Genomic DNA, 25,755 nt, shown 5'->3' with positions numbered 1-25,755 from the left:
GACTGCAGTCACTCTTCTAGTAAGTAGACAAAGTAAGATATGATCCTACGATCTTTCAGTGATGTCAAAACAGCCATCACAACAAAAACACTAAACACTACATGATGATGTGAAATGCCAAAAGGAAGGCATCGGTTTTATTTTGTCCTCCAGCATCTTTTGCATTTTGCCATTTGGATGTCTGAATGGTGTGTGCATATGATCACGCATGGGTGCACACACACAATGTAAGGGCACTATTTTTTTAAAGATGTTATTCATTTATTAGAGAGAAATCATGAGTGGGGGGAGGGGCAGAGGGAGAGTTAGAAGCAGACCCCCCCGCTGAGCAGGGAGCCCATGCTGGCTCAATCCCAGGACCGTGGGATCATGACCTGAGCTGAAGGCAGATGCTCAACTTTAACCGACTGAGCCACCCAGGCGCCCTGCAGGGGCACTCTTTTGCATGAAGAATTCTTATGGTCCATGTTATCAACTTAGCAAACCAAGTGTCTAGCATAACGCTAAGGAGCTTTGCATGCATTAACTTATTTGATCCTCAAAACTATTATTATCACAGTATTCCAATGAGTAAATCAAGGTTAAGAGAGACGAAGAAACATTCCTGAATTTACACAGTAGGTTAGTGGTCGACAAGGCCTTTTATAAATGCCATCGTGCAGATTTCTTATCATTAGCTGGGAGTCCCTCCTTGTGTGCTGGGCATGGCAGGAGGCATCTCTGTGGAATCCTACTAGGTGATGTTATTATCCCCTTTTTTGGCAAATGAGGAAATTGAGACTCAAGAGATGAAATAGTTTGCTGAAGACCCCCTGACTAGTCATTGGTGAGCCGGGATTTATCCCTGGGTCTTTCCACTCCCTACACCCCTCAGAACTTCATTCCAGATTACGCAGGGCAGTGTCTGGGAGGGAAACAATTCAGATTCTAAGCATTCATATGTCAGTCGCGATACACCGAAAGACCACTGGGAAAAGGTATGTTGACGTGTGTCTGTGACTCTGACATCCTCCTATCTTCTGCTTTCAGGAGCTCCGGAATGCTCAAAGTGAGCAGCTCATGGGCATCCGCCGTGAAGAAGAAATGGAAATGTCAGATGATGAGAATTGTGACAGCCCTACTAAAAAAATGCGAGTCGATGAATCAGGTAATGCTGACGACCACCACACGTGCACCCCTGTGAGGCACCATCATGCTCTTCCAGATCTCAGATGGGGTGTAGGTATTGGGAATGGCCACGTAACTCACTTTTATTTGAGTTACACTAAACTTTCATCTTTGAGTGACTGTGCCTTTTATTAATAGAACTTTAAACTCCTTCTTAGGAACATGATGATTTAAATTGCTCCAGTTGTTTCTCCATCCGTAGATCTGGGGCTCTTGTACTTTTCTTAGGGATATTTGCCTATTCCCATAAAAATCCTTTTCCAGAACGTGGCAGCCACCGCTGATGCTGAAATACACATAAAATTTGGTTTCAGTCAGTGTGTTTCTTACGTGGGAATTGTTTAATCCCGGAAGAAGCTTTCTAGCCTCTGAGCCAACGTGCTGGAGAATTAGAACATTTTTCCAATAAACGTTACCTAACCCGTAATAAAAGGGGTGGCCCAGTTTGGTACCAAGAAAGGAGTATCACTCCTTGAGTTGTAAAAAGGAGAGAAGCTGAGAGAGAACCTTGCTTTATGTGCTCTGCCTGACCCGAGAGGCTGATTGAAATCTCTCTCCTCAAATTAGATGTAAATCTCTCAGTATTGCAGGCAAGATAAATGCTCACTCAGATGTGGGAGACACCAAGGAGACTGCTTGTCTGAGAGGGGTGTTGTCTAAGGGGCCTGGGAAGGACCACAATTGCCACCATTTCCAAAAAAGAAAATCAGAGGGATTGCGTAGATTTGACCTGTCTCCTCTTATGTACCCATAACTAAAATACCCATCTCAGGCTCTTTAACAAAATCAAGAACAGGAACAGAGGATCTTTGCTGATGTGTTTGTAGAAGCCAAAATCAAGATCCCAACATGCTCAGGTCAGCAAGATTGCAAAGTGGTCAGGGCGCTCTGTTTCTCCAGGGTTTAGTGAGGGCCAGGGGCGTAAATGAGGATCACAAGAAAATGCTCTGCATCAGGCAGATACAGAAGGGACTTTAATTTCATTAGAGTAGTGGTTCTTAAAAGTGTGGTCCCCAGTCCGGCAACATCAGCATCACCTAGGAACTTAGAAATGTGAATCCTCGGGTCCTACTCAATACCTAAGGAATCAGAAACTCTAGGGGAGGCAGCGGTGTTGGGGGTGTGAGATTCAGCAATCTGTGATTTAAATTCTTCTGGAAATTCTGATGCATGTTAAAATTTCAGGACCATGCCTTAGAAAATTTCCCTTTAGGGCGCCTGGGTGGCTCAGTTGGTTAAGCGACTGCCTTCAGCTCAGGTCATGATCCCAGGGTCCTGGGATCGAGTCCCGCATCGGGCTCCCTGCTCTGCGGGGAGCCTGCTTCTCCCTCTCCCACTCCCCCTGCTTGTGTTCCCTTTCTCGCTGTGTCTCTCTCTGTCAAATAAATAAATAAAATCTTTAAAAAAAAAAGAAAGAAAGAAAATTTCCCTTTCATCCTCAAATTCCACTCATTTAAATCTTTTAGAAGCTTAGCATAAAAGCAGGCACCATGGCACTATTTTTTGAAGCCATACATCCTTTGTCTGAAAAATGAACCTAGCATTTATGTGTCAATGTATGTCTCTGATTAAGTGGATATGAGATTTCTCAGGGCTGCTTGATTGTTGGACTTAGACTTGCTTATTTGAGGACAGCAATCTCTTTGCGGCAAACCTTCATTTATCAAAAGAAAAGAGCGAGTTTTAATGTGAATATCTTAAATTTAATGAGATCTTCTGATAAATAAATAACTGTTTTTTCCCCTCAAGAAACCTTTCATCATTTCTGAAGTTTCTAGATGAGGGGCAACTTTACATGAAACTTGGATCTTTAACATTCTTATAAGGTAGGTGTAGAAGAAAAGAACTGAATCCATCAGAAATTCTTATTTGAACCCGTGGCTTTTTTTTTAATTTGGGGGTGACATTTCTTTTTAAACAAGTTATCAATTTCCCAAGTAAAGTTTCATAGTCTGCTTGGAAGAAGACAAGAATAAGAATGATTCAGAACAGTCAGCTCCAATGGGAAGTCTTACAGACCATGGCAGCAAGCACAGACCCCCAGGATCAGCCCCTGAGCTCTGCTGCAGAAGAACTCAAAGTTCTGTTTGCTCAGCAGGGACACGAGATCCTCTCTGGAAGCTTCACTGAGAGCCTGCTTCCCAGATCTCTGTTGGTTTTCCCCCCAGGCATCTGGTAAGAGCCTAAGCAGGAGCTGAACTTTGAGTTCTCCAGGCTTGTTGCTTGGTCAGCGGCATGAATGAACACAGCACGGAGCATGTTCTATACCGAGTGCCGGGGAAGAGATGGAAGAACTGGAGTTCAAATGCCAGGTTCCTGGGAGTTCAGAATCTTTTTCGTGCTTTTCAAAAATGAGATGGAGCAGAGAACGCAACGTGTGGTTTATGGGGGAAAGCTCAGGACCAATTAGAGGGGAGGGGAAGCAGCTAACCTTTTTTATTCCTCTGGGCCCTGAAGATCCTGCCAAAAGGCTGGCAGCTGTTTTTCTTTCAGTCCAACATATTCAGGGACATCACCTGACCACAAGAATTCCCATCTGGTGCTTTGACCAAGCTTCCCCCAGATCCCTGCAAATGGCTGCTGGAAGGGGAGGGATTGAGGCCCTGCAGCCTGAGGGAAACACACCTTTCAGCAGTATCATCAGGCGACTCCACATTCATTTTAGGTGCAAATTGGCATCTGTCCATCACCCAGGAGCAGACATCTCAAAACCTAGTGCTCTGATTCACTGGCGGCAATTGCCAAGGGCTGACCTAGAAGTAAATGCCTCTATTCTTTAAAGAATCCCTTGCCGTCCTCCTTTCTGCTCAAACAGTGAGCTTTGGCCTCCAACCTCCCGGTCAGTGGGTGACCCAAGACTTCTTGGGAATTCCAGGGGAGAACATCCTTCGTGGAGCCTCCTGCCCTAGAGGACTGTGGCAAAGCCACCTCCTTGCAGGATGCGTGAGGCGGGTCCACCACGGCCTCCCTTGCTCTTCACTTCCTCCTAGAGCAGAGACCAACCTGCATGGGTTTTATTTCTGAGGGGGAGGCGGAGAGAGTCGACTTTGGTTTCTGGAAAGGACAGGATTTTTTTGTGAGGACTTATGTGATAGCTTGGGTTTATTTATTTATTTATTTTTAAATCCGTGTCTTTTAGCATATCTCTGCTTTTCTGGTTATGAAGAAGATTTCATTGTACTTTTGCCTTTTACCACACGTAATAACTCCGCAATGTGTCTTTGGCTAGAGAGTTCCCCACTACTGTCCTCACTACCATCTAATTCTGGGCAGGCAGCTCACTGTTCCTTATCAGTCGACTCTTAAAGGGGAAACGGAGGGGCGCCTGGGTGGCTCAGTTGGTTAAGCGACTGCCTTCGGCTCAGGTCATGATCCTGGAGTCCGGGGATCGAGTCCCGCATCGGGCTCCCTGCTCGGCGGGGAGTCTGCTTCTCCCTCTGACCCTCCTCCCTCTCATGCTCTCTGTCTCTCATTCTCTCTGTCTTAAATAAATAAATAAAATCTTTAAAAAATAAAAAAATAAATAAAAAAAATAAAGGAAACGGAGTTTGCTGGAGCAAAACTAAGATGCCGATAAAAATGAAAATGAGTTTTGTTAATAAATTTGAAAATCAAGACAGATTTATCGAAGCATTCATTCAAGAAGATTGGCATCCTGCTCCAAAACCTATGAAGATAATTTTTGATAAAAATTCAAATTTATTGCTGCAAAGTCTGCCTCTTACTGGAATTAAGCCCAACTTTAAAAACCAGATCTATTGCTCCTTCTTCCCCTCCCTCCTCCAGGTTGGCAGAGGGGGTGGGCAGGAGTGCACAGGGGGAAAAGGGAGGAAAAGAGGAAGTCTGTCCAGAGTGTAAGGCCTCATGTGGGGGGCGGAGCCCGATCAGGTGTACTATGGAGTCCATGCGGGTAGAGACCTCCCAGCTGTACTTACAGTGTCGAACACATAGCAAGTGCTCAGTCACTGTGAACTCTGCTTGCCTTAGTCACCCTCCAGCACTTGGCCCTGGGCCTTTCACTGAGTAAGTGAATTTTGTTGACTTCAATTGCATATTCCCCTTCTTCTTTTTGATGCCTTTGTCCTATAAGTTGATGGGAAGGCTGTAACCCTGAGAACATTTGCTCGAAATTTAAATGACAAGCATTAAGAAGCTTGTTCAAACAAGGATGATCCATTTCTCCAAAATGTGCAAAACTCTTACCCATTCAGAATCCAGTGCCACATGCTGAATAGGCTAGGGCCCAGAGAGCTGACGCTCAGCATCATTCTAATTATCAACAAACATTTGTCAAGCCCTTCTTGTGCTCAAGGCACTGTGAGCCCAGGAGATATGGAGAGGGCTAGACAGTCTGTCCTACCCTCAAGAGTGTGAGATACTTTTTGAAGAGAAGAAATATACATTTTAAGTCAATAAAAGTACAGTGCCGAAATGCCTAAAAGCCTAATGCCAAATATGTTCTAAAGCCATTGCTTTAAATTCAATATAAACCAAAATGAATATCACTATCCAGCGTATGCACCTTATCCAGTATATGGTGAGTATAGATTGTACATTGAACGCAAATTTTAGAAGAGTAAAACTAAAATATCGTTTTGTAATAGACCACCCTTAAAACATTTAATAACGCACAAACAAATGTTCTTGGATTTTGATTACACCTCATTTAAACTCTGAGCTCTTTACAGGAACACATACTCTTTTAATTATGAAAAGTGTTTTCTTGGTTGTTGATTTGCCATGGAAACTTACCACATGTAGGTACAGATTTATTTTTCTAATTTCAATAAGACGTCCAGCAAGGATTTCCCAAATCTTTCAGCTAACTGATTCCAAACAAGTTCAGTTGGAATTAGCAGTATTCAGTTTTCTGAATAATTCTACATGTAGCCGAAAGCTTGAGGTTAAAAAAAAATTAATAGTAATAATAATTATGCTCTCTCTGACTATCCCCTTGATCTCTTTGTTTTTTGGGTTTTTTTAAGATTTTTTAAATTTATTTGACAGAGAGAGACACAGCAAGAGAGGAAACACAAGCAGGGGGAGTGGGAGAGGGAGAAGCAGGCCTCCCTCAGAGCAGGGAGCCCGATGCGGGGCTCGATCCCAGGACCCTGGGATCATGACCTGAGCTGAAGGCAGACGCTTAACAACTGAGCCACCCAGGTGCCCCTCTTTGTTTTTTTTTTTAAGGATTTATTTATTTGTTGGGGTACCTGAGTGGCTTTGTCGGTTAAGTATCTGCCTTTGGCTCAGGTCATGATCTCAGAGTCCTGGGATCCAGCCCCACATAGGGCTCCCTGCTTAGTGGGGAGTCTGCCTCTCCCTCTGCCCCTCCCCCTGCTCGTGCGCTCTCGCGGGCTCTCTCTCTCACACTCAAATGAATCTTGAAAAATAAAAAAAAGTATGTATTTATTTATTTATTTTAAAGGGGGGGAGGGTATGGGCAGAGGGGGAGGGAGAGAAGCAGCCTCCCCACTGAGATATAACCTGAGCCAAAACCAAGAATCAGAAGCTCAACCGACTGAACCACTCAGGCTCCCCTCCCCTTGATCTCTTTGAACACTGGGACTGCCATTGTTTTTTCTGCTTTAGTTTATTTCCTATACAAGAGTGTTTTTGAAAGACATAAAGGATGCCCAACAGATTACAATTTGTCACAAGCATGAGAAGAGGATTACTGCTGCCCCGGGCACCAGCCTGGGCACAGAAGGAAGGAGCCATTGGACACCAGCGCCGGGTCCTGCTGCCGACTCATGGGGGCCCACTCAAGGGGGCCATGTCGCCCACAGCTAGTAGAAGCCTTTAGGAAACATGGCATGTGATCTAAGCAGGCTTACTCTGGAGTTGCTTGGAACTTGGCAGAGGGAAGAGTGCTCAGATGTGAAAAGTGAGATGACTGGATGAGGCCACAGCCGTGCTGAGCTCCCCGCACCAGCAGACCCCAAGGCAGGGGCACCAGTGGTGAGAGGAGCGTGGAAGGATAATCTGTTAGCAGACTTCTGTTTTCACATGTGGTGACAACCCGAAGGAGAGAAAGAGCAGCGGCGTGTGTCCATCAGCTACCACTGTATTAAAGATGAGCCTTTTATTTTGAACCACAACAGAATGTCTTCTGGGAATCCAAGTGCCAAAAAAGAAATGTGATTAATTAAAACTAATATGGCTGAAAGATGATGAAATAAATCTTATGATGTGGGCTGAGCAGCCTGCTTCATTCTTGAACTCTTGAAATAGAACTTCATTCTCAAGATGCCTAGGCTTTGGCTGCCCACCCCCAAACCCCCTTCCCTTTTAAATCTTGCTAATCTTACCAAAGGAAATCAAACAAATGTTTATTTCAGATAGATTTTTCAGTTCCCTGATTTCATGTGCAGTTACAGTTCCCTTTTCATAAAGGACATGATTTTGAAGAGTGTAGAAGTATTTTTTTTTTTTTTTTAAATTGCCTTACCTTTTAAATGCAAGAAACAGATGCTATTAAATTGATCCTCAAGCCTAGGATTCCTTTGTAATAGAAGCACTCCTGTCCAACAAGACTGTATGTGTGTTTTGTAAAGTCACATTTGAAGCCTAAGCTCTCTTTAAGCTTAGCCCCCTTATAATCTGATTTGTATGTAGTACCTGGCAATGTCATATTCCTGACATCTCTCACATAGGCACAAATGCTCCCTAACCGCGTGTTTTGTGTAAAATTGATTTGTTCTGCTGAAATTGTGTTGTGTCTTGGAGACGACAGATTTTGCCCGATACTCTAACCATGCAACTGCGCTGCATGCCCGCAAAACCCAGTAGAACCCTCGCTGAGGATCTCAAAGAGTCTACACCTGGTGCATGCTAGCTCGGAGCTGGGGGTGGTTCTCCTAATGGTTTCCTGTGTGACAGCCCCGCACAGAGTCTAGCTGCATTTGGGGAGCAGGCTGCGGCTCTGTTAAGCTCTGGCTTCTTGCCTAGTGACTCAAGCCCCTGGGCCTGGTGAAGGGCTTGGGCTGATGGGCAGTTGGCAGGCAGAGGAGAAAAGTGAGGAAGTTCACAGCCCATCCTCACACAGGGAGAACTGCAGAGCCCGGGACCTGAGCAGGGCGTAGACGAATAGCCAGCGTGCAGCCCAAGGTCACCACACAGCCGCTCAGGCCCAGCCCGCGGCACTGACGCCTCTCACCTGCCAAAGCACCGCCGTCTAGATTGCGGTTTATTATGTTTTCTGGGCATTTCATTCTGATAAGGTCTGATGCAGGATCATTCCATACGAGAGTAGATTTAATCCTGTTTCCTTAGTAGGCTGTAAGGACAATGAGGGAATATTTATGTAATAAGATGCAAAGTTGCTATGGAAAATACTATAGCAACCTAACATCTTCCCAGAGTCAGGCAGCCACTTGTAACCGCAATCTAAATTTACATTTATTTTAGTGTCATTTTATCGACACTCTTAGTATCTCATCCTGACAGGATGTTAAAATATGTTTTCAGCTTGCATTTGAGCAAAATTAACACAGTGTTGTTGGAATTTAAGTGTGGTTTGCACAACTTCTGGAAAAAATCAGAATATTTTCAAGAGAGTTTAGATGACAGAATCTGGGTAAGTTTGTAAGTTGTTTTTTTTTCCTTTCTAAACATAAGAAAGAATTCCTTAGTAGTATTTATTCCTAATTGTTCCTTTTTTAGTTTGTAAATAATAAACAGGAATTTCTGATCGTGAAACGGGGATTATCCTTTTCAACACTGACAATTTGTCAAGTGTCCCTTAGAATCAACTGATTCTAGTTGGTGCTTATAGAAAATACTTTTAGTAGATCAGCTCATTGCCCTCCAGCAGCATGTAACATTTTAGAAATAAAATCTGTTTTTTTTTAATTTTTTAAAAGATTTTTATTTATTTATTATTTGACAGAGACAGACAGTGAGAGAGGGAACACAAGCAGGTGGAGTGGGAGAGGGAGAAGCAGGCTTCCCGCCGAGCAGGGAGCCTGATGTGGGGCTCGATCCCAGGATCCTGGGATCATGACCTGAGCTGAAGGCAGACGCTTAACAACTGAGCCACCCAGATGCCCCTAAAATCTGTTTTTCATATAAAAATTATACTTGGTCATTTTGGAAAATCTAATGATTAAGAAGAATGAAAGAAGAAAACTGTTATAATACTACAAAAGATGGTTTCGTTTTTTAATCTTTTTTTCTCCTGCACAGCTTAACTATACAAGTACTTATCTATATATTTTTTAAGTCTCAGAAACAATAATTCTACATGATTTTATTTTCAGACAGCTCTCCTTCTGTAACAGTGAATTTTTTTTTAAAGCTTCCTTTTTTTATGTCAATGAAATAGAAAATACAGAGAAAATGAGTGGGTATCTTTTCTGGATCATAGGCTCCTTTGCATGAATCTTTGTGAGTCGAAGCTATAATCTTTGAGGTGGTCAGAGTGGATACTTGAGGTTATTAAAAGCGTGATAACTGGGCCAGCCATCCCCAAAGCATCTTTTAGGTCCCTTAAATGTGAGTGTGGCGGAGAGGCTATAGATATGGGACTGGTTGGTAGTGGAAAGATAGTATCTATTGATTTTTCTTCTATACCTCTCCATCTAAAATCTTAAAGTGTGACTATAACACTATTAAAGTGGGACATTGGCCAAAAGAATCAATACCAGACAATATTAAAACAATGCTGTTACCAACTTCTTAGCACTGATGTACTGTTGATGAACATCTTTGTCCTAATTCTCCTCTATGTTTTCATATTGCTTCGTTCATCAAAACACAGCTGGTGACATAGTTATTATACCTTGACTCATTAACACTGTTGCCCACAAGCTTCGTTAATCAAAGACCTGACGATGCTAGGTCTACTGTATGAATACAGCAAGCCAGGACAAGAGGACATCCTGTAGAATTCCAGGAAGCCATACACAGTTGAGGGCCTCATAGCTAATGAAAAAAGTAACTGAAAGAAGTAATTACTCTCATCCCTTTCTTGGAAATTCCACCTGCATGATACGATACTTAGAAGCCCCTAGACTTTGAAGTTTATAGCAGTTTTCAAATTATTATTACAGTAAGCTCTCCCATGTCTAAATAGCTTAGAGACTCTTCTCTTTTCCTTGGGCGAATGTCCTTGATACCAGGGAGGGACTAAGGGCTCAGCCACTCCTCTCCAATTCCAGGACACAATGTGTGCAGCCTTCTGGGAAGTGGTTAAGAAACGAAATTTTATTTTGGATTCCCCAGCAGTAGCAGAGAAATAGGGAGAAACACCTCCGGAGCAGAAGTTGCAAGATGGAGTGTATTCATTGTGGTGCTTCAGGTAGGGTGTTGGAGGTTCTTTAATGAGCCCACTATGGCTTCCAAAGCTGCTGTGTCCCAGAGGCCTTTGCTTTCCATTTGAGGGACATGCATCATTGCCACTTGATGCAGTTATCTAAATTTTCAGTTATCAGAATTACTTTAGAAACACATCAATATCTAACACTGGGATATGGGTTAATTAATTACATATCCATAAGCAGCCTTGAGAAAAATCTTACTCTGGCAGACTATATCATGGCATGAGAGGTTCTCAGTATATTGCTAAGTGATAAAAATCAGTTACAAATCAATGTATGGATCATTCCAAGTGGTTTATATATATGTTGTATTCACAATTTGTATGTTAGGGGAAAATAAGTAAGGATATAGGTCAGAATATTCAGAGTGATTATTTCTAGATGGTGTAACTACAGGTGATTTTTGTTTTCTTCTCTGTACATCTCAAAAATTTCCACAAAATATACCTGTATTATTTTAATAATTAAACTACAATAAGTATTAATTTTAAAATTACCTAAGAGAAACTGTGATGAAATTCACATTGGTTGGGGAATACCTAACCATTTCCAACTATACAGGAAAATGAAAAGTAGTAACAAATAGTAACCAGTAACAGATGATGGAACTTTATTGAATTGCCTTCTTTTGCTTTACATGAGGAAATTTCCACATTTAATTTCCAGACCATATTGTCTTACAATTTCCTATTCCAAGGGCTGATCATATTTGCATAACTATTAAATTAAGAGTCAAGAAATAATTCAAGTTCTTTTTTTTTTTTTAAAGATTTTATTTATTTATTTGACAGAGAGAGACACAGCGAAAGAGGGAACACAAGCAGAGGGAGTGGGAGAGGGAGAAGCAGGCTTCCCGCGGAGCGGGGAGCCCGATGCAGGACTCGATCCCAGGACCCTGGGATCATGACCTGAGCTGAAGGCAGACACTTAACCATCTGAGCCACCCAGGCGCCCCGAAATAATTCAAGTTCTAAACCAGGCAGCCATGTTGAATTTGCACCCACAGGGAGTGGCAATGATGAGTCTCTTCAGATGTGGAAGAGGCCCTTAGAAATCATCTCGTACAACCACCTTCTTTTTTTTTTTACAGATAGGAATGTGCAGTCACATGTTGAGAAGTTACGTTATTTCCTTAAGGTAGCAAGTGGAAAGTCTAGAACTCAGTGCTAGTTTCCTTCTTTCCCAGGTTGGTGACCTTCATATGCCACCACTAAGTTTAATGGGAAAAAGAAAACTCCTCGAATGCCTTAAGGGGCATCATAAGAGTCAGTTATCAAATAAAATCAACGTCTGCGATGTGCATGGCGCCATGATGCCATTTGGGAGGCAAAGGTAGATTGGAGAGCTTATTACCTTAAAATGTTATTCCGGACAAAGCTGACTGGGGCTTATGTTTAGTCTTCCCATTATTTTCTGTATTTTCTACTAACTAGAAAGAGATTGGCTTCAACATAGGCAGTACATCCAGCAAACTGTTCTTAAACCCATTCCAACAGAAATGCCAGCTTTTAAAAATATTCAGGAAATTGGCACCGTCTCTTTTCTAGTTGAGTGATATTTATTTCCTCAAAAGCAATCTGTTCTGTGGCTTCAGGCAAGAAGAAGAAATGCTTTGAAGAGGTGAAGTACGTTGGGGAAGGAGCTGTGCCCTGTCATGCATTTCCTTTGGTGAACCACACATACTGTCCCAATTCCTGTTTTCCATTCCCAAACTCTCCAAACAACTGAAGAGAAAAATCGAGGTAATTCTCAAAGCACAGGCACAGGCTTGATCGTTGATCTAGAATGATCTGAGCTACAATATTAGCCCTTTTATTTCCCATCTCATCCCATATTTCCTTTGCATCCCCAGGGGCTGGAAGAGCCAACGAGAAGATCGCCAGTTTATTGACTCTCTATCTAATTTCAGACTTACTGAAGTGCTGTCCCAGCTTCCTTGTTCCTGGGGCTTTTTTTTTTTTCTTTTTTTATGAGATGTACTGCTCAATAAATCTCAAAGTCTGAGGGACAGCATCTACAATAGTATCAACCCTAATGAGATGCACAGACTCAGGGACGTTTTGATCCAGAAGAGATCTTACAAGTAATATGTCCTCTCCCTCTCCATCCCATGTTTTAATTTAATGAGAAAAATGTGGGGTTTTTTTTTAACCCCCAACAATAATTAGTTGAAATACCAAATAAATTCTGCAAGTTTATATCGGGTAGTTTTTGTCATTATAAGTTTTCAGGTACAACATAAGTGACAATTTGGCAAATCTTGTGGAGGTAGGATAAGATTTTATTCTTCTTTTAGTGATTTATCAGTTTTTAAAGAATTGTCTCCACCTGCCATACCAGACTTTTGTAGTATAGTTTGTATTATCTGAGTATCCTAAAGCCATCCATTTGTCTATCTTTATTAGCTCTTTGCCTCTGTGAATTATCTCAAGCAATGTCATAGTACAAAGCAGTGATAAAATGAATATTCACTGAATTTTTATGATGTATTTGGGATCATGGTATTTGTCTTGCAGTGCCAGATTAAGGGGAAAAATTAGCAAAGTCCTTTTTAAGACTAATTGAGACTCAGTCTTTGATCTGAGAGTGTTGCTTATCTACTCTGAAGAATCGTCGTAGTACATGATCCGAGTTCTCCTTTTCCTGGAATAGGCCTGGGTCATGGGTCCATACAGTGTCTGCTCCCAGTACCCTTGGCAGTTAGAGCCTAAGTGAGCAGATATTCTCTGACATAAAGAACTGTGAGAGCAGAGATTATCTGAGAAGAGGTTGTATAAATCTGTCCATCTTAATTCTGTCTTATCCCTGGTTTATGTTTTGTTTCAAGCAAATAAGAGTGGAAACATGATGACATGGGAGGATCTTGCACCTCATATGCTCCTTAAAGACTAGTTTGAGATCCTTTCCTTTCTGAATGGCCAGCATATGATATTGTACATAGTAGGTGAACCAGAATGTGTGGAATGATGGGAATTCAAACTAGGAAGAACTAATTTCTAATCCGTTAAAGGACTTTTATTTTTCAGTTTAGGACACCACGCCCCCCCAAAAAAAACCCCCACAACTAGTATCTATTTAATCCTCATAGTACTGACCATGTTTTTCAGATGAGGACCCTGAGGTCTAATGGAGGTTTACTAACTTGCTCCAAATCTCGTAAGAGGAATGGGGGTTTAAAGTCCCTTCTTGCTCTCTGTCCTACCCCCTTTGCCTCCCTCCTGTGTATAATCTATGCACGACTCTCTGAAGTTGACAGGAGCAGGGACACAAAAGAATGTGGCCATTGTTCTTCTCAGGACTACTGCTCCCCAGAAACTGTATCCTGGATGGGACATCTGGGTGGCTCAGTCAGTTAAACGTCTGCCTTCAGCTCAGGTCATGATCCCAGGCTCCTAGTTCAGCAGGGAGCCTGCATCTCCCTCTGCCTCTGCCTCGGCCTGCCACTCCCCCTGCTTGTGCTTTCTCTCTTACTCTCTGTCAAATAAATAAATAAAATCTTAAGAAAAAAAAAAAAAGAATATCCTGGAGTCCCCAAACCACCACACATGTTGGTCCCTTTTCCCTCCTCTGCGGAATCCTGCTTCCATAATTCTACAACAAAGACTCTATGTGTTACTTTTTAGAACAGGAAGAATGACATGTCCTTTCAGGTCATTAAAAGATGGGGGACTATGGCAAGGTGAGGGATGAAGCTAAAAGGAGGAATAGCAAAGAAATTAGGTAATATTTGAAACCTTTCCCCCTAGAACTAGGTTGAAATTAACGCAGATGGAATATGTATCTTGATTTTTTTTTAGTGATTGAAAATTGTTGGGTCTTTGGGCTTTTGAAATAGAAATTAAAACTTAAATTGGACTCTTTGCCCCTTCAATACAACGTTTATGACTCTTAGGAATGTTATAATTGATGCCAGATCATCAGCACCACGTTAACAGAGCACGTTATATAAAACTATCCATGGCGCCTTCTCTCTCATGTTCAATAAAGAGCTAGCGAACAAGAGGGCTAGTTTCTCAGAGGAATTCTTTTAACCTTTCAGAAACAAAATATTTCATGCTAATTCCTGTTTAATTGGAGGGAAGTCATTTCTTTAAAATCACTGAATATGAGTTTGAAGTCTGTTCCATCCCTGACCTCTTTAATTCAATCAAGGTCACCTCATAAACTTGCCCAAACAGCTCTATTTCTCAATTAGAAAAAGGGGTAGAGCTGTTTAAAAGCATTTAGTGCTTGATTAATAGTGCTTAACTGGGGCTTCAGCACTCGCGGAGGGTTTTTAAGGAGTTGCTAGTAAGAATAAAACATTGCTACCTGAAAAATTACACTCATCAAAAACCAAAACCAAATCATTTTAATGAGCAAAGCAAAAACTGCTTTTCGTGGGGATATAAGAAAAATTATCATACTCAATACACAGAGGGTTTTAATATCTGAACAACTCTCTCCCAGGGAAAAATTGCTATAATTTAGCCATCTAGGCATTTTTTAAAATATGTGCACTTTTCCCTGCCCAAGGACTCGGGGAAGATGAATGCGAAGTTTGTTGAAACAGGATTTTGTAGCACTCAAGCTCTGGGGATGAAAAAAGTAATGAGAAGATGCGTCCAGTTGAAGAATGTGAACTGGAACCATCTGAATGGATGAGAAATCAAGAGTTCTGAAAACAAGTTTTTGGAAGGCCTCCTTCCACATTTCCTTCTTACTTCCTGGGCCTAAGGAAGGCCAAGCTCACCTTGATGCTCTTTGGATGAGAGGGTCATTTGGGTGGTAAAATCACCAGAAAGGCTCTGAGGAAATGGATACATGACTGAGAATTGGAGTCCCTGGAAGAGACTGAATATAGTAAAGTTTGGAGACACAGAATATAGTAAAGAATAACTTGGAACCAGATGAGGTTAGAGGCCCCTGGAGGTATCTGAGTTTTATTTCTGGTGTGGCTTGGCAAACGATGGGTCTCTTCCGAGCCTCAGCCTTCTCAGTAGTAACATAAGGCTCATCCTAAGAGAGTTCACTTGAGGTTGTAAGAAATAACCAAGTAAGGGATTCCATGGCATTTTGCAAATACCTGGTACCGTGGCCATGTGGAGAATGGACACTGGTGAGCAATAACAGGAGGTGTAAGTGAGTGGTTCACAGCCCTGCCTCCACATGACAAAGAGCAGGGAAGCTTTCCTAGCAATGCCTGGGAGTTCAGTCCCACTCACGTAAGTTATAAATTACTGCTCAGGTATTTCTGCTGCACAGAGACTTGGTATGTAACATGAGGATTGATGTCTGTTAATAATACATAAGAAAGAAAGGGAAAAAAGCAGGTTGAGGTAAGGTAATAAAATATGAAAAGACAATAAAAATGAAGTAAAAGATAAAAATGTTTAGTGGCAAGGAAGTGACTGACATAGGCAATGCTAAAGGACCGAAAAAAGAAGAAATGAATGGGAGCTCAATTATTAGTTTTAAGTATGGTGTGCATGACACAGGCAGACAACCCCCTCCTCACATCTGTGTGACGAACATGCGACGTATCCTTCGGCTAGTGGGAAAAAGGCTAGTTGGGAGGAAGGAAAAAAAAGTGAAGGTAGTCTGATGCAGAAAAATGTGATGAAGGCCAAGAACAGAGTCTTGGCTTTTCTCAGACTCTAAGAGAATAGCCAGGGACTGTTTTCTCATCCATCAGGGGTGAGACAAGGAAGCAGTGATGCCTGACCCCGTGCCAAAGAGAAAAGCCTCTGAGGATCCAGCAGTGGGTCTGGGGAGAGCATGCACACAGGATGGGCCCCCTCTCCTCAGGGGGAAGCTGGTCTGAGGGCCATGGTCAGGGGTCGTTAGTTCCCACAGAGCACAGAGGTCGAGCTGGGCCTCTCCTGGGTGCAAGCCACAGACCGGCTGCAGCTGGAACTTTCTCCAGAAATATGGCTGCAAAGAAAAGTAGTACACAACAACATCCAGTAGATCAGAAAAATGTGTTTTGGAGACACTGCCTGGAGGATTTATGAAAGCATTCAGTCACACTATCATCACGGGAGAGGCAGTAAGTAGCATTCAGAGAGGAGCAGGTAGATAGATTCATGAAATGTGAGAAGGCAAGGCAGGTGGCAGAGAGGCCTAGACGGCCATGTTGGATGGTCAGAGCTAGACAGGGGAAGGTCCTTTTAAGAACAGAAAAGCTGTTAGAGAAGGCAGGGGTCAAAAAAATAATGAAAAGTATAAAACTGGAAAAAAGTTAAGAAGAAAGCATGAAGAAATGGGGATTTGGTCCCTCAAAAGCCAGGGAGGTGGTTCTAAAACTTTGGCAGGCACTCCGCCCACCCTAGAAAGTGGCTGACGTGCACATCCTCAGGGCCCATTCCAGACGCTCAGATTCAGAGGGTTTGGGATGGGTCCAAGAATTCTCATTTAAGAGCTACCAAAGTGGGACAAAGGAAGGCTGCGTGTGGAACAAACTTCTGAGGCATATTGGCCTTAGTTATTCATAGGCAGTGTCATTCTGCCGTGGTGATATATTTAGAGAGGATGGGATTCTTTCTGTCCTAATATCAGGCACAAATACGTGGGTATAAATGAATCTCAATGCTAGTGACCAGGATGGTGGAGAGGACGTGCCAGCACCAGCCTCCACTTCCCCCCAAGCTTAAGAGCTACGTGTTGGTTCTCTCGTAGTAGACCGGATAAAGTTTATATAAGGCATAAAAACTGAGGGGAGAAAAAAGTGTTTCTTTACAACTCATCTTTGTTATCCCAAGTATTTTTATGAAAATAAAAACTCTGTGGGAAAAGTTGCTATTCTTTGCCCAAGATGTTGCCTAGATCTGAGAACATTGTTTAGGTTCGGGCTGACCTTCATTTCACATTTCAGAGTGTGGGTATGTTTTATGTGGGTGTGTGTTTGTGTGTCTGGGGGAGAGGCTGTTAGTAGGAGCAGGAAATCATCGCTTCTCGTGAGGAAGGTTTCTTGAAGAAAATTAGAAATGACCACTTGTTAAAAGGGAAAGGAATCCGCATGGTGGTGGAGAAAAAGTGGTGACGATCCCCACACGGTAATTGCTGCAAGGGAAGGGTTGCTGTTTAAAATTTCTCTCTTTGGCCAAGACCAATTGCTAGTTAGGGTGAAGTTGCACAGAACAAAACCCAGTGGTACAGTACTGTCCCCAAGGGAGGCGCTCTGTCTGAAAGGGTGGTGGCCACGGCCAAGGGAGGTGTGGCTACCCCCAGACACCTGTGTCATTGTGTGATTTATCTTGGTCTGAGTCTGACTGCTCTAAAAAAGAATCTTTAAAGCCTTCAGAAGGTGGGTCTCTTGGGTGGTGCAATCAGTTCAGCATCCGACTCCTGGTTTCGGCTCAGGTCATGATCTCGGGGTCCTGGGATTGAGCCCCACGTCAGGCTCCACACTCAGCATGGGATCTGCTTGAGATTCTCTCTCCCTCTCCCTCTGCCCCTCCCACTCGTGCTATTTCTCTCTCTCTCTCTCTCAAATAAATAAATAAAATCTTAACAAAAATAATAATAAAAGCCTTTAAGGGGGGCGGGGAAGGTGGCCCTGAGTCTTAGAAATCAACATACGGATTGAAAGTGAAAAAGAAAATTGAAGTTTAATCAAAAGAAAAGGTAGAGTCGGGGTGGGGCGATGTCCCTCTCAATACACCTGCTGCCTGGATCTGGGGTTCCGACATCCCAGCCCCCTCTTCCCTCCCTCCCCCTGATCCTGCCCTGGCTGCCTGGGTGCCTTCTCCTAGACACTGCTGGGTCCTTTGTGAAAGCCATCTCTACTCAGGCTTCCCTTCAGCTTAGCGAAGTGTGAGCCTGACCTGAAGGCCCCCGCCTCAGCTTCTTCAGGAAAGAGGCACTCTCAGCAGCCCTTCCCAGCCAGAAGCCTCCTCTCCCTTGGGCCTCCTTCCACACCCTATGGTAGGGAGAGCCCCTCCTGGCTGCCACCACGTCCACACTGGTAGCTGGTTCTTCCCACAGCTGGGCAGGGAGCCACTGAGGTCAGGCAGGGCTGTGCTTAGCCCAGAGTAGGCGCTCTGCTAAGATGTGCGGGGTTCGCTGATAGGTGCCTACCTGAGGCCTCGAAAGGCATCCCTCAGCCCACAGAGCATCCTTCAGCAGTATTTTAAATGGCAGACTTCGCCTGCCACTGAAAGAAGTGGGTAAGCCTCTTTCCTTCACTTATTTCCCCCTGAGGACACTGAGGGGGAGTTGGGGGCGATATCAGAGGCTAATAAGGTCGGTGGCAAAGCAGGAAGGCATGATGTGAATTCTCCGTAGTTTCTGCACCCGGCGGCCCCTCACGGCCGCCATTGCTGCTGCAGACCCCTTCGTTAGGAAGAGCTGTGTGCAGGGAGAAGCAGAGGATTTTTTTTTTCCTGAGTCACCTGCTGCCTGTTGTGCCTCCAGACTCACATTTAAGCCATTATAATAACAGGATCTAGCTTACCTGCACTCTCCAAATTACTCTTATTCCACTGGCCTCAGACAAAGATGGAAATAGACACCGCATTGTGCTTCTGTTTAGCTCTCCCTAATAATAGCTAATGTGCAGACTATAATGCGCACGCAAATATAAAATGTTATGTCAACGCTAAGTTGTAATAATAATCCTGCAAAAACGTAGCAGAAGGAATTTCCGTGAGCAATTTGAGGAAGATTGCCGCTTCCGCGGTGATACAGGTGTTATTACTGAAAAACAGATCGATTACAGTTTGTCGGGACCGTGGGAGGCTGTCTGGCAGGAGCCTGGCCGTGTGGCGGGCGGCCACGGTGCATTTCAGCTCCATGCCTGGACACTGGAGGACCCCAGGCCTTCCCCTGGTCCGCTGAGGGTGGGCCTGGGCCTTGTCTTGGGGCTTCCTCAGCCCATTCAGAGAAGATCTTGGGGACCGGACTCTGTGGGAAGGGAGGTTTCCCACCACCTGTACTCTTAACTAAAGGCGCACATAGGTGAGGTCAGACGGATGGGGGAGGTATCTAACTTTGGTCCTTGAGGAATCCCACGATCAGCATGAGTGGTTTGGACACAGCTCTCTTAATGGAGCCTTATTAACTGACTGAGGTTCAGGAGCTCAGCAGTTAACAACTATCAGCGTGGCCATCTCAGAGGAGAGAGACACAGAGCAGAAGGAAGATCCCTATGTGGTTTGAGTCAGGCCTCAAGACTGCCCAAAGGGTGCCAGATGGGTCATCCCATAGGGATTCTCCTGCAGAAGATGCATGTGTGTCTATTTTAAAATAGGGGCTCAAGCAGAACACTCCCCGAACAGTGCCACAAATGGAATGCTTTTTCTCTTTTAGCAACAAATTTGCCACTATGGTGGTGTCCTTGGTTTCCCCCTCTCTCCAGCTCCAGCGCTGAACTGCACCTAAGCTACCCCAGGCCAATCCTAGAGGTTCTGGAGTCACACTTGCTGAGTGTAAACCCTGCACCTCCGCCCAGCTGCACAAGCCTCCGTGTCACTCAAACCCAGCTCCATCAACCTGTAAAATAGAAACAATAATCGTATTCACTATATCATGTTTTCGTGAGGCTGAAAGGTTGTGCAGGTAATATGCTTAGCCCATGGCTTGGCATGTCAGAGTTATTAGCTATTACCACCACCATTGCTGCTGCTGGGGTGTTGCTACTTTTATTTGGGGGAAATGGGGAAAGGAGAACTCTCGCCCTCGCTCCATAAGGAGGTGCTTGGGGCATAGGGATGGGGCTGGGGGAGGACAGCCCTCCCCAGTGCAGAGCATGGAGCTGGGGCTCACACAGACGAAAGGTCAAGAAATGAAACCAGAATGACAAGCCAAGCATCACCCCAATTTAGGAACCAAGTGAGAGAGTGAGTGCTGGTCTGAGCAGCAGTTCTCAAAATGTGCTCCTCACCCCCGCAGCATCGGCACCACCTGAGAACCTGGAGGAACGCAGATTCTCAGGCTTCATCCCGGACACACCAAATTGCCAACTCTGGAGGTAGGGCCCAGAAGTCTGGGCTTCAGCATGCCCACCAGGGAATCCTGATGCAAGCCATTACTGGGATTAGAGGAACACCAGCTGTTTCATAAATAAGTCCCACATTTTCAGGGGCTTAACAGCAACAAAAATTTTATTCTTGAGCACAGAAGAGTTCAAAGCAGATATTGTTGGTCTCTGGGCCCCTTTCCTCCATGGGGTAATTCAGAGACCCAGGCCCATTCCAGCAGCGGGAAGAGACTGATTATTCAGAAGACACACTTCACTCCCTCGTGCCCCACTGGTGAGAACGAGTTCCGTGGCAGCCTCTGGGGCAGTCACCTCTCAGGAACGGCACTGCACTAAGCCGAGAAAAGCATGAGTCTGGGTACCTAGTGTGCTGTCTCTGCAAGCCCCCTGCCCCCCAGGCAGCCTGCTAGAAGAGGTGGCATGCAGAGGGGCAGGTGGAGCCTGGGGAGTGGCTAAGTCACCAGCCCACAGGGGCTGGTAGGCAACAGATATGGTGGGGATGTCTTCAGGTCTTGGATCCATCCACATCATCCTGTGATCTGGACCTCTCAGCACAACTGCCTAGCTGGGCAGCGGCTGATGGAATCCTTGGAAGAGACTCTGCGTGTGGGAAAGAAACAGACACTTGAGCAGCACCCCACAGGCATTTCAGGAGGACGCCTGGCAGAGCGGGGGGAGAATGCCAAACACAGAGTTCCCCAAAGACCCCGAGAGGAACAGTTCTTGAGAAATCCAGATATTGTTAGAAATAATATGTTAAAGTGTTTTATTATTTAGTTACATCTTGCCTGAGCATGAAAAAGATATTAACATATTGTCAGCTTACTGGGACATAACCCAAAATAACTTACATTCTTCATATAGTGCTAATTATTTTTCTGAGGCTGGCTCAGGCTAGTAGGAGAGATTTCCAGGCTTTCACCAGATTATTTACTTAAAGAAGTTAAGCATGCCACTGTCTGTTCCCATGGAAACACAGTAAGTAATACAGGAGACACGAAGAGGTCACTTTGACCATAATTAATATAAAGAATAATGGTTTATATAGAATCCAGTAAAGGGTACAGCAAGCTGCTGTAATACCTTTAAACCTCTCCTTTCAGCAGTGCAATTTAATCTTTGGATCAATTTTCCTACACTAATGTCACTTTGGTAATTTTAGGAGTCCTGTGCTAATTTTTGAAATGTAATTTAATCTTGGTTAGCAGAGTTTTTCTTATGCTGTTATTTCATTTTCGATCCAATCAGAAAACCCCAGTAACAGGTTTTCTAAGGTCTGAGCAAGTATAAACTGACAACTGCACTGGCCTTCCCCTTTTGTGGTGAAGCTACAGCTTTTTTTTTTTTTAAGATTTTTTTTTTTTTTTTTTGACAGAGCGAGAGAGCACACATGCACCTGTGTGCAGGGGGGAGGGGCAGAGGGAAAGGGAGAGAATCTCAAGCAGACTCCCTGCTGAGTGTAGAGCCCCATGAGGGGCTCAGTTTCACAACCTTGAGATCATGACCTGAGCGGAAATCAAGAGTCAGATGCTTAACCGACTGAGCCACCCAGGGGCCCCATGCCACAGTTTCTTGTGCAGAGCTTCTCAATAATCTGATGGTGAATGAACTAATGGTAACCCAGAAGCACCACTGGATTCAGGAGCACCTTTGTAATCACCAAAGCAAGATTTAATTATATTCAGGAGAGTAGTTTACATTTCAAGTCTTATTGTATTCTTTTTTTATTATTATTGAAAATTGGTAATCCACATGTGGTGGCTCTTAGCTCAATATTCCATTTATTGGAACATAGTGCACTCCTCAGGGATTCTTACAAAAAGATGCATACTGTAGTTTATTTTTAATCCTTACGCTTATTTGAATAGTGAATTTGTTATGCGGTCTCTCAAGGGTAAATTTTATCATGGAAGCTTGATTACACATTTTTCAAAACTTCTTAATACAGTGTCTCAGAACTAAAGAGTAAAAAAGAGAGAGAGAGAAATGAAAGAGTGGAACTTTCAAGTTTCTGAGTTTTTAATATACTGAAAAAATGATACTAAGTTAGGAATTATCAAGGTTTTGTTTCTTTTAGAAACATAATGTAGAATGTTCCAGGAAGCCTCATCTGAAGGGTGCATTCAGGGCTGCGGCATGACACTGAATAATGTTTACAAACAGGTGGCCTGAAGTTAAGTGGAGTCAATATACAATTTCTCACCCTTTAGAAATCACCACTTTGCTCTCACATGAGTAACCTTTTTTTTTTTCAAATATCAAGCTTGAAATCATTTAATCAGGAATGTAAATTAGTTATATGCCTCAGTTATAAAAACATTGATGGGATTGGCTATGGTATTGATTTGGTGGGGGGGGGGGCAGTTACAGAGTTAACAACTGCTGGTTGTTGTTTTTTTTTTAATATAATGATATCACATTCCTAGTCCAGAAACGCGAACAGCATTGTCTCTTCCTTGGCAGAAACAGTAGTCCCTCGGCTCAGCCAAGAAGAAGTGCCATTCCACAAGCTTCTAAGAGAGCCCATGAAATAATGGATGGTGCACTTTCCTATATGTATTTACGTTCAGATAATTTATTTAAATAATGTTGCTGGCACATGCTTTATAGCTGCTTGCATTTTGCTACACAGATTTCAGCGTATCTTGCAGACTATGCAATTCATTTGGAAAATGTAATTTCCATCCCTGCATACTAATCGATTTCTTCACAAACACCTGCTATCAGTTATGATAATAAAAATGCCACTCTAAATTGAAAAAGGGCCAAATAGAGCTTCCTAAGGAAATGACTTAAGTGTCTTTGAATGCTACTAAATGTAGTAATGTGCTTATGTAGTGCCAACACTTTTTCCATCATTTGCATTTTCTGTAATTTTGCCCTATTACAGCATCCCTCTCAAAGGATGCCTCATAACCATTTCCTCGTGGATTGGTAAACTGAGTTGTCAGGAGTTGGTGTCACGGGGTGTGGACAAGATCTGAAGTTGGGCTGTGTGATGTTAATAAGCACTAGTTCATGCTCCTGGCCATACTGTGGGTACTTTCTGATTTTACAAGTCCCCGGAAACTGTAAAATTGGCTGCTCCTTGGTTTTGTACACACATGGACACTGAATACAATTTCCTTCCTTCATTCTCTTCAGCCTCCAGTTCATTCCATGCACCACTGCCAAACTAATCTTACTAAATCACCAATTTCATCGTGTCCTTCCGGTGCCCAGGCACTGGAATGGTTCTCAGCTGGCTGCCACACAGAATCGAACTCTCTAGCCTGACTTTCGAGCATCTGTCCCCTCTCACCTGACATGGCTCACCCTTCTCTCATCGCTTCCAGCCCAACACTTGCCTTTTGGATCGAGCTTCTCTCCTTCCTGCCCCAAATAGTCTCCCTCCCGTTCTCTTCCCTGGGCTTTTGCTTATGCTCTTGCTCTGGACGGAGATGTCCTTCCCCAGTCCTTGGGCTTCCAGCCTTCTAAGCCCTCTTTTATTATTCTGGTCTGCGATTTCCTTTCTCTTCTCTGAGCTCCTACAGGATGTATTCTCTTGACACAGAGCTGCTCATTTATTTGTTCATCCAGCCAATATTCACTAAGTGCCTACTATATGCCAGGCATCAGGCTGTTCTCTCTTCCCTGGAATGTGTTAGTTTCTTTACAAATGTGTCAGTTTCTCTGCTATTCTAAGCTGCTTGAGAGAAGAGACCTATTCTCACTCCTCCTTTTGTGATCCAAGATGCCCAGACAGGCCTGGGCACAGAGTCCGTATGCAGTAAATGCTTGTTGACTAATTGATCCCTAATGGTTTGAGGTAGGGAATTTTCTGGTTAATTGCATGTTCTATTTGATTAGTCTTTCCGTGTGTACTATGCATAATCATTTTGCAAAGCAGAATACCATAAGCCACTCAACTATAAAACTATTATTAACATAATTTGATGTTTGATATTTGAGGAGAGAATTCACTGGGGTCTCAGAGCACTTCCATGAAGATCGATTGTCAGTGTACTGTTATGTGAAGGTGGAACATGCAGGGGGCTGACCTCCAGTGCTCTCTGATTGGTTTTGGGGGGTGAGAGGTGGAAATGAGCACACACTGAGAACCTGCCGTACAATAGGCCTCGTATCCTGCTCTTACAAACTGGAAGCCACTCCCCTGAAGGAGTTTCTGATAAGTTTTAAAATTTCTCTTCTGCTTTTGTCTTGCTTACAACAGTAGAGTGTGAATTTGCTCCGGGTGGGGGAGAAAGTGTGGGACACTGGTAGGAGAGTGGAGGAGAGAATTCGAGAGCAGTTTCAAATGGCCTGGTAAGACCTACATGCATCTGGACTGGCAGAACAGCCCAGTGACTTGAAGACTGGGTTTGAAGACTGTTCATGCTACTTTTTTTTTTTTTTTTAAGATTGATTTATTCATTTTAAAGAGAAAGAGAATGAGTGGGGGTAGGAGCAGAGGGAGAGAATTTTCAAGCAGACTCCCCACTGAGCAAGGAGCTGGACATGGGTATTGATCTCACAACCCACAAGATCATGGCCTGAGCTGAAACTAAAAGTTGGACGTTTAACCAGCTGAGCCACCCAGACACCCCAAGGCTGTTCTTGCTACTTATTTTGTGGGGTGAGAGAAGTTCTGTAACTTCTCTATGCCTCACTTCTGTCATCTGTCAAGAGGGGCTTTAAGAGCAGGCTTGGTGGGGGATGCAGTGACTTAGTCCATACGAAGCTCTGGCCCCAGTGTCTGTCGCGTGGTGGGCGTCCAACCGACTGATCTTATCCCTGGAGAGGCCACAAAGCAATAAGCTGGAAACCATCCTCAGTGTTGTTCCGTACCATTCACTCTTCTCTTCTCTTCAGTTCCCGCTGTTTCTGGACTTTGAGATGTGGAAGACCCTGCGTTAACGGTCTCTGTCTCTCGGTAAGATGGAGATGTGTGTGGGGTCCGGATCCGCACCTAGAGAGTGTTAGGTTTCAGGAAGGAGTGTCCGAGTAAACACTCAGCCTTGTAGGGAAGCAGAGTTTTAATCTGTGAGTGAAACAGATGGAACCAGGTTACCCTTCCGATAGGAGCGCGCAAACAAGCTGTGCGATGCGTCCCAGCGGCCGTTCAGGGAAGAACGGCAGGCCTGTCGATTCCTTCCCGGTCTGGGAGGCGGCCACAGGCCTCAACCCGCGGGACGGCTGATCGCTGGAAAGAAAGTGGGCCCGAGAGCCGCCGCGCCAGCCTGCAGAAACAGTACCGGGGTGGGTGCGATTGTTGCCTGGAGTTGTCGACACTGTCACCACCTGGCCACACGTGCCGACTTCTGAGAGGGG

General features: G+C 44.0%; 1 protein-coding gene across 3 annotated transcripts in view; it reads left to right on the top strand.

Annotated features, from left to right (window-relative positions):
* The window catches only part of ENOX1 (ecto-NOX disulfide-thiol exchanger 1), a 210,923-nt gene that overhangs the window by 83,892 nt on the left and 101,276 nt on the right, over positions 1-25,755 (top strand). For 2 of the 3 annotated variants that reach the window (XM_021697871.2, XM_021697870.2), the window contains exon 7: positions 1,030-1,147. In XM_021697871.2, coding sequence (XP_021553546.1) covers positions 1,030-1,147 — 118 coding nt within the window. Of the gene's footprint in view, positions 1-1,029; positions 1,148-13,727; positions 13,764-25,755 lie in introns of all 3 variants that reach the window. The other variant, XM_044913177.1, reaches the window with a different exon arrangement.

This window comes from Neomonachus schauinslandi, chromosome 3 (genome assembly GCF_002201575.2).
Source record: "Neomonachus schauinslandi chromosome 3, ASM220157v2, whole genome shotgun sequence".
Lineage (NCBI taxonomy): Eukaryota > Metazoa > Chordata > Mammalia > Carnivora > Phocidae > Neomonachus > Neomonachus schauinslandi.
The sequence above is the reverse complement of the archived record's forward strand: the minus strand, read 5'-3'. Positions and strand labels throughout refer to the sequence as shown.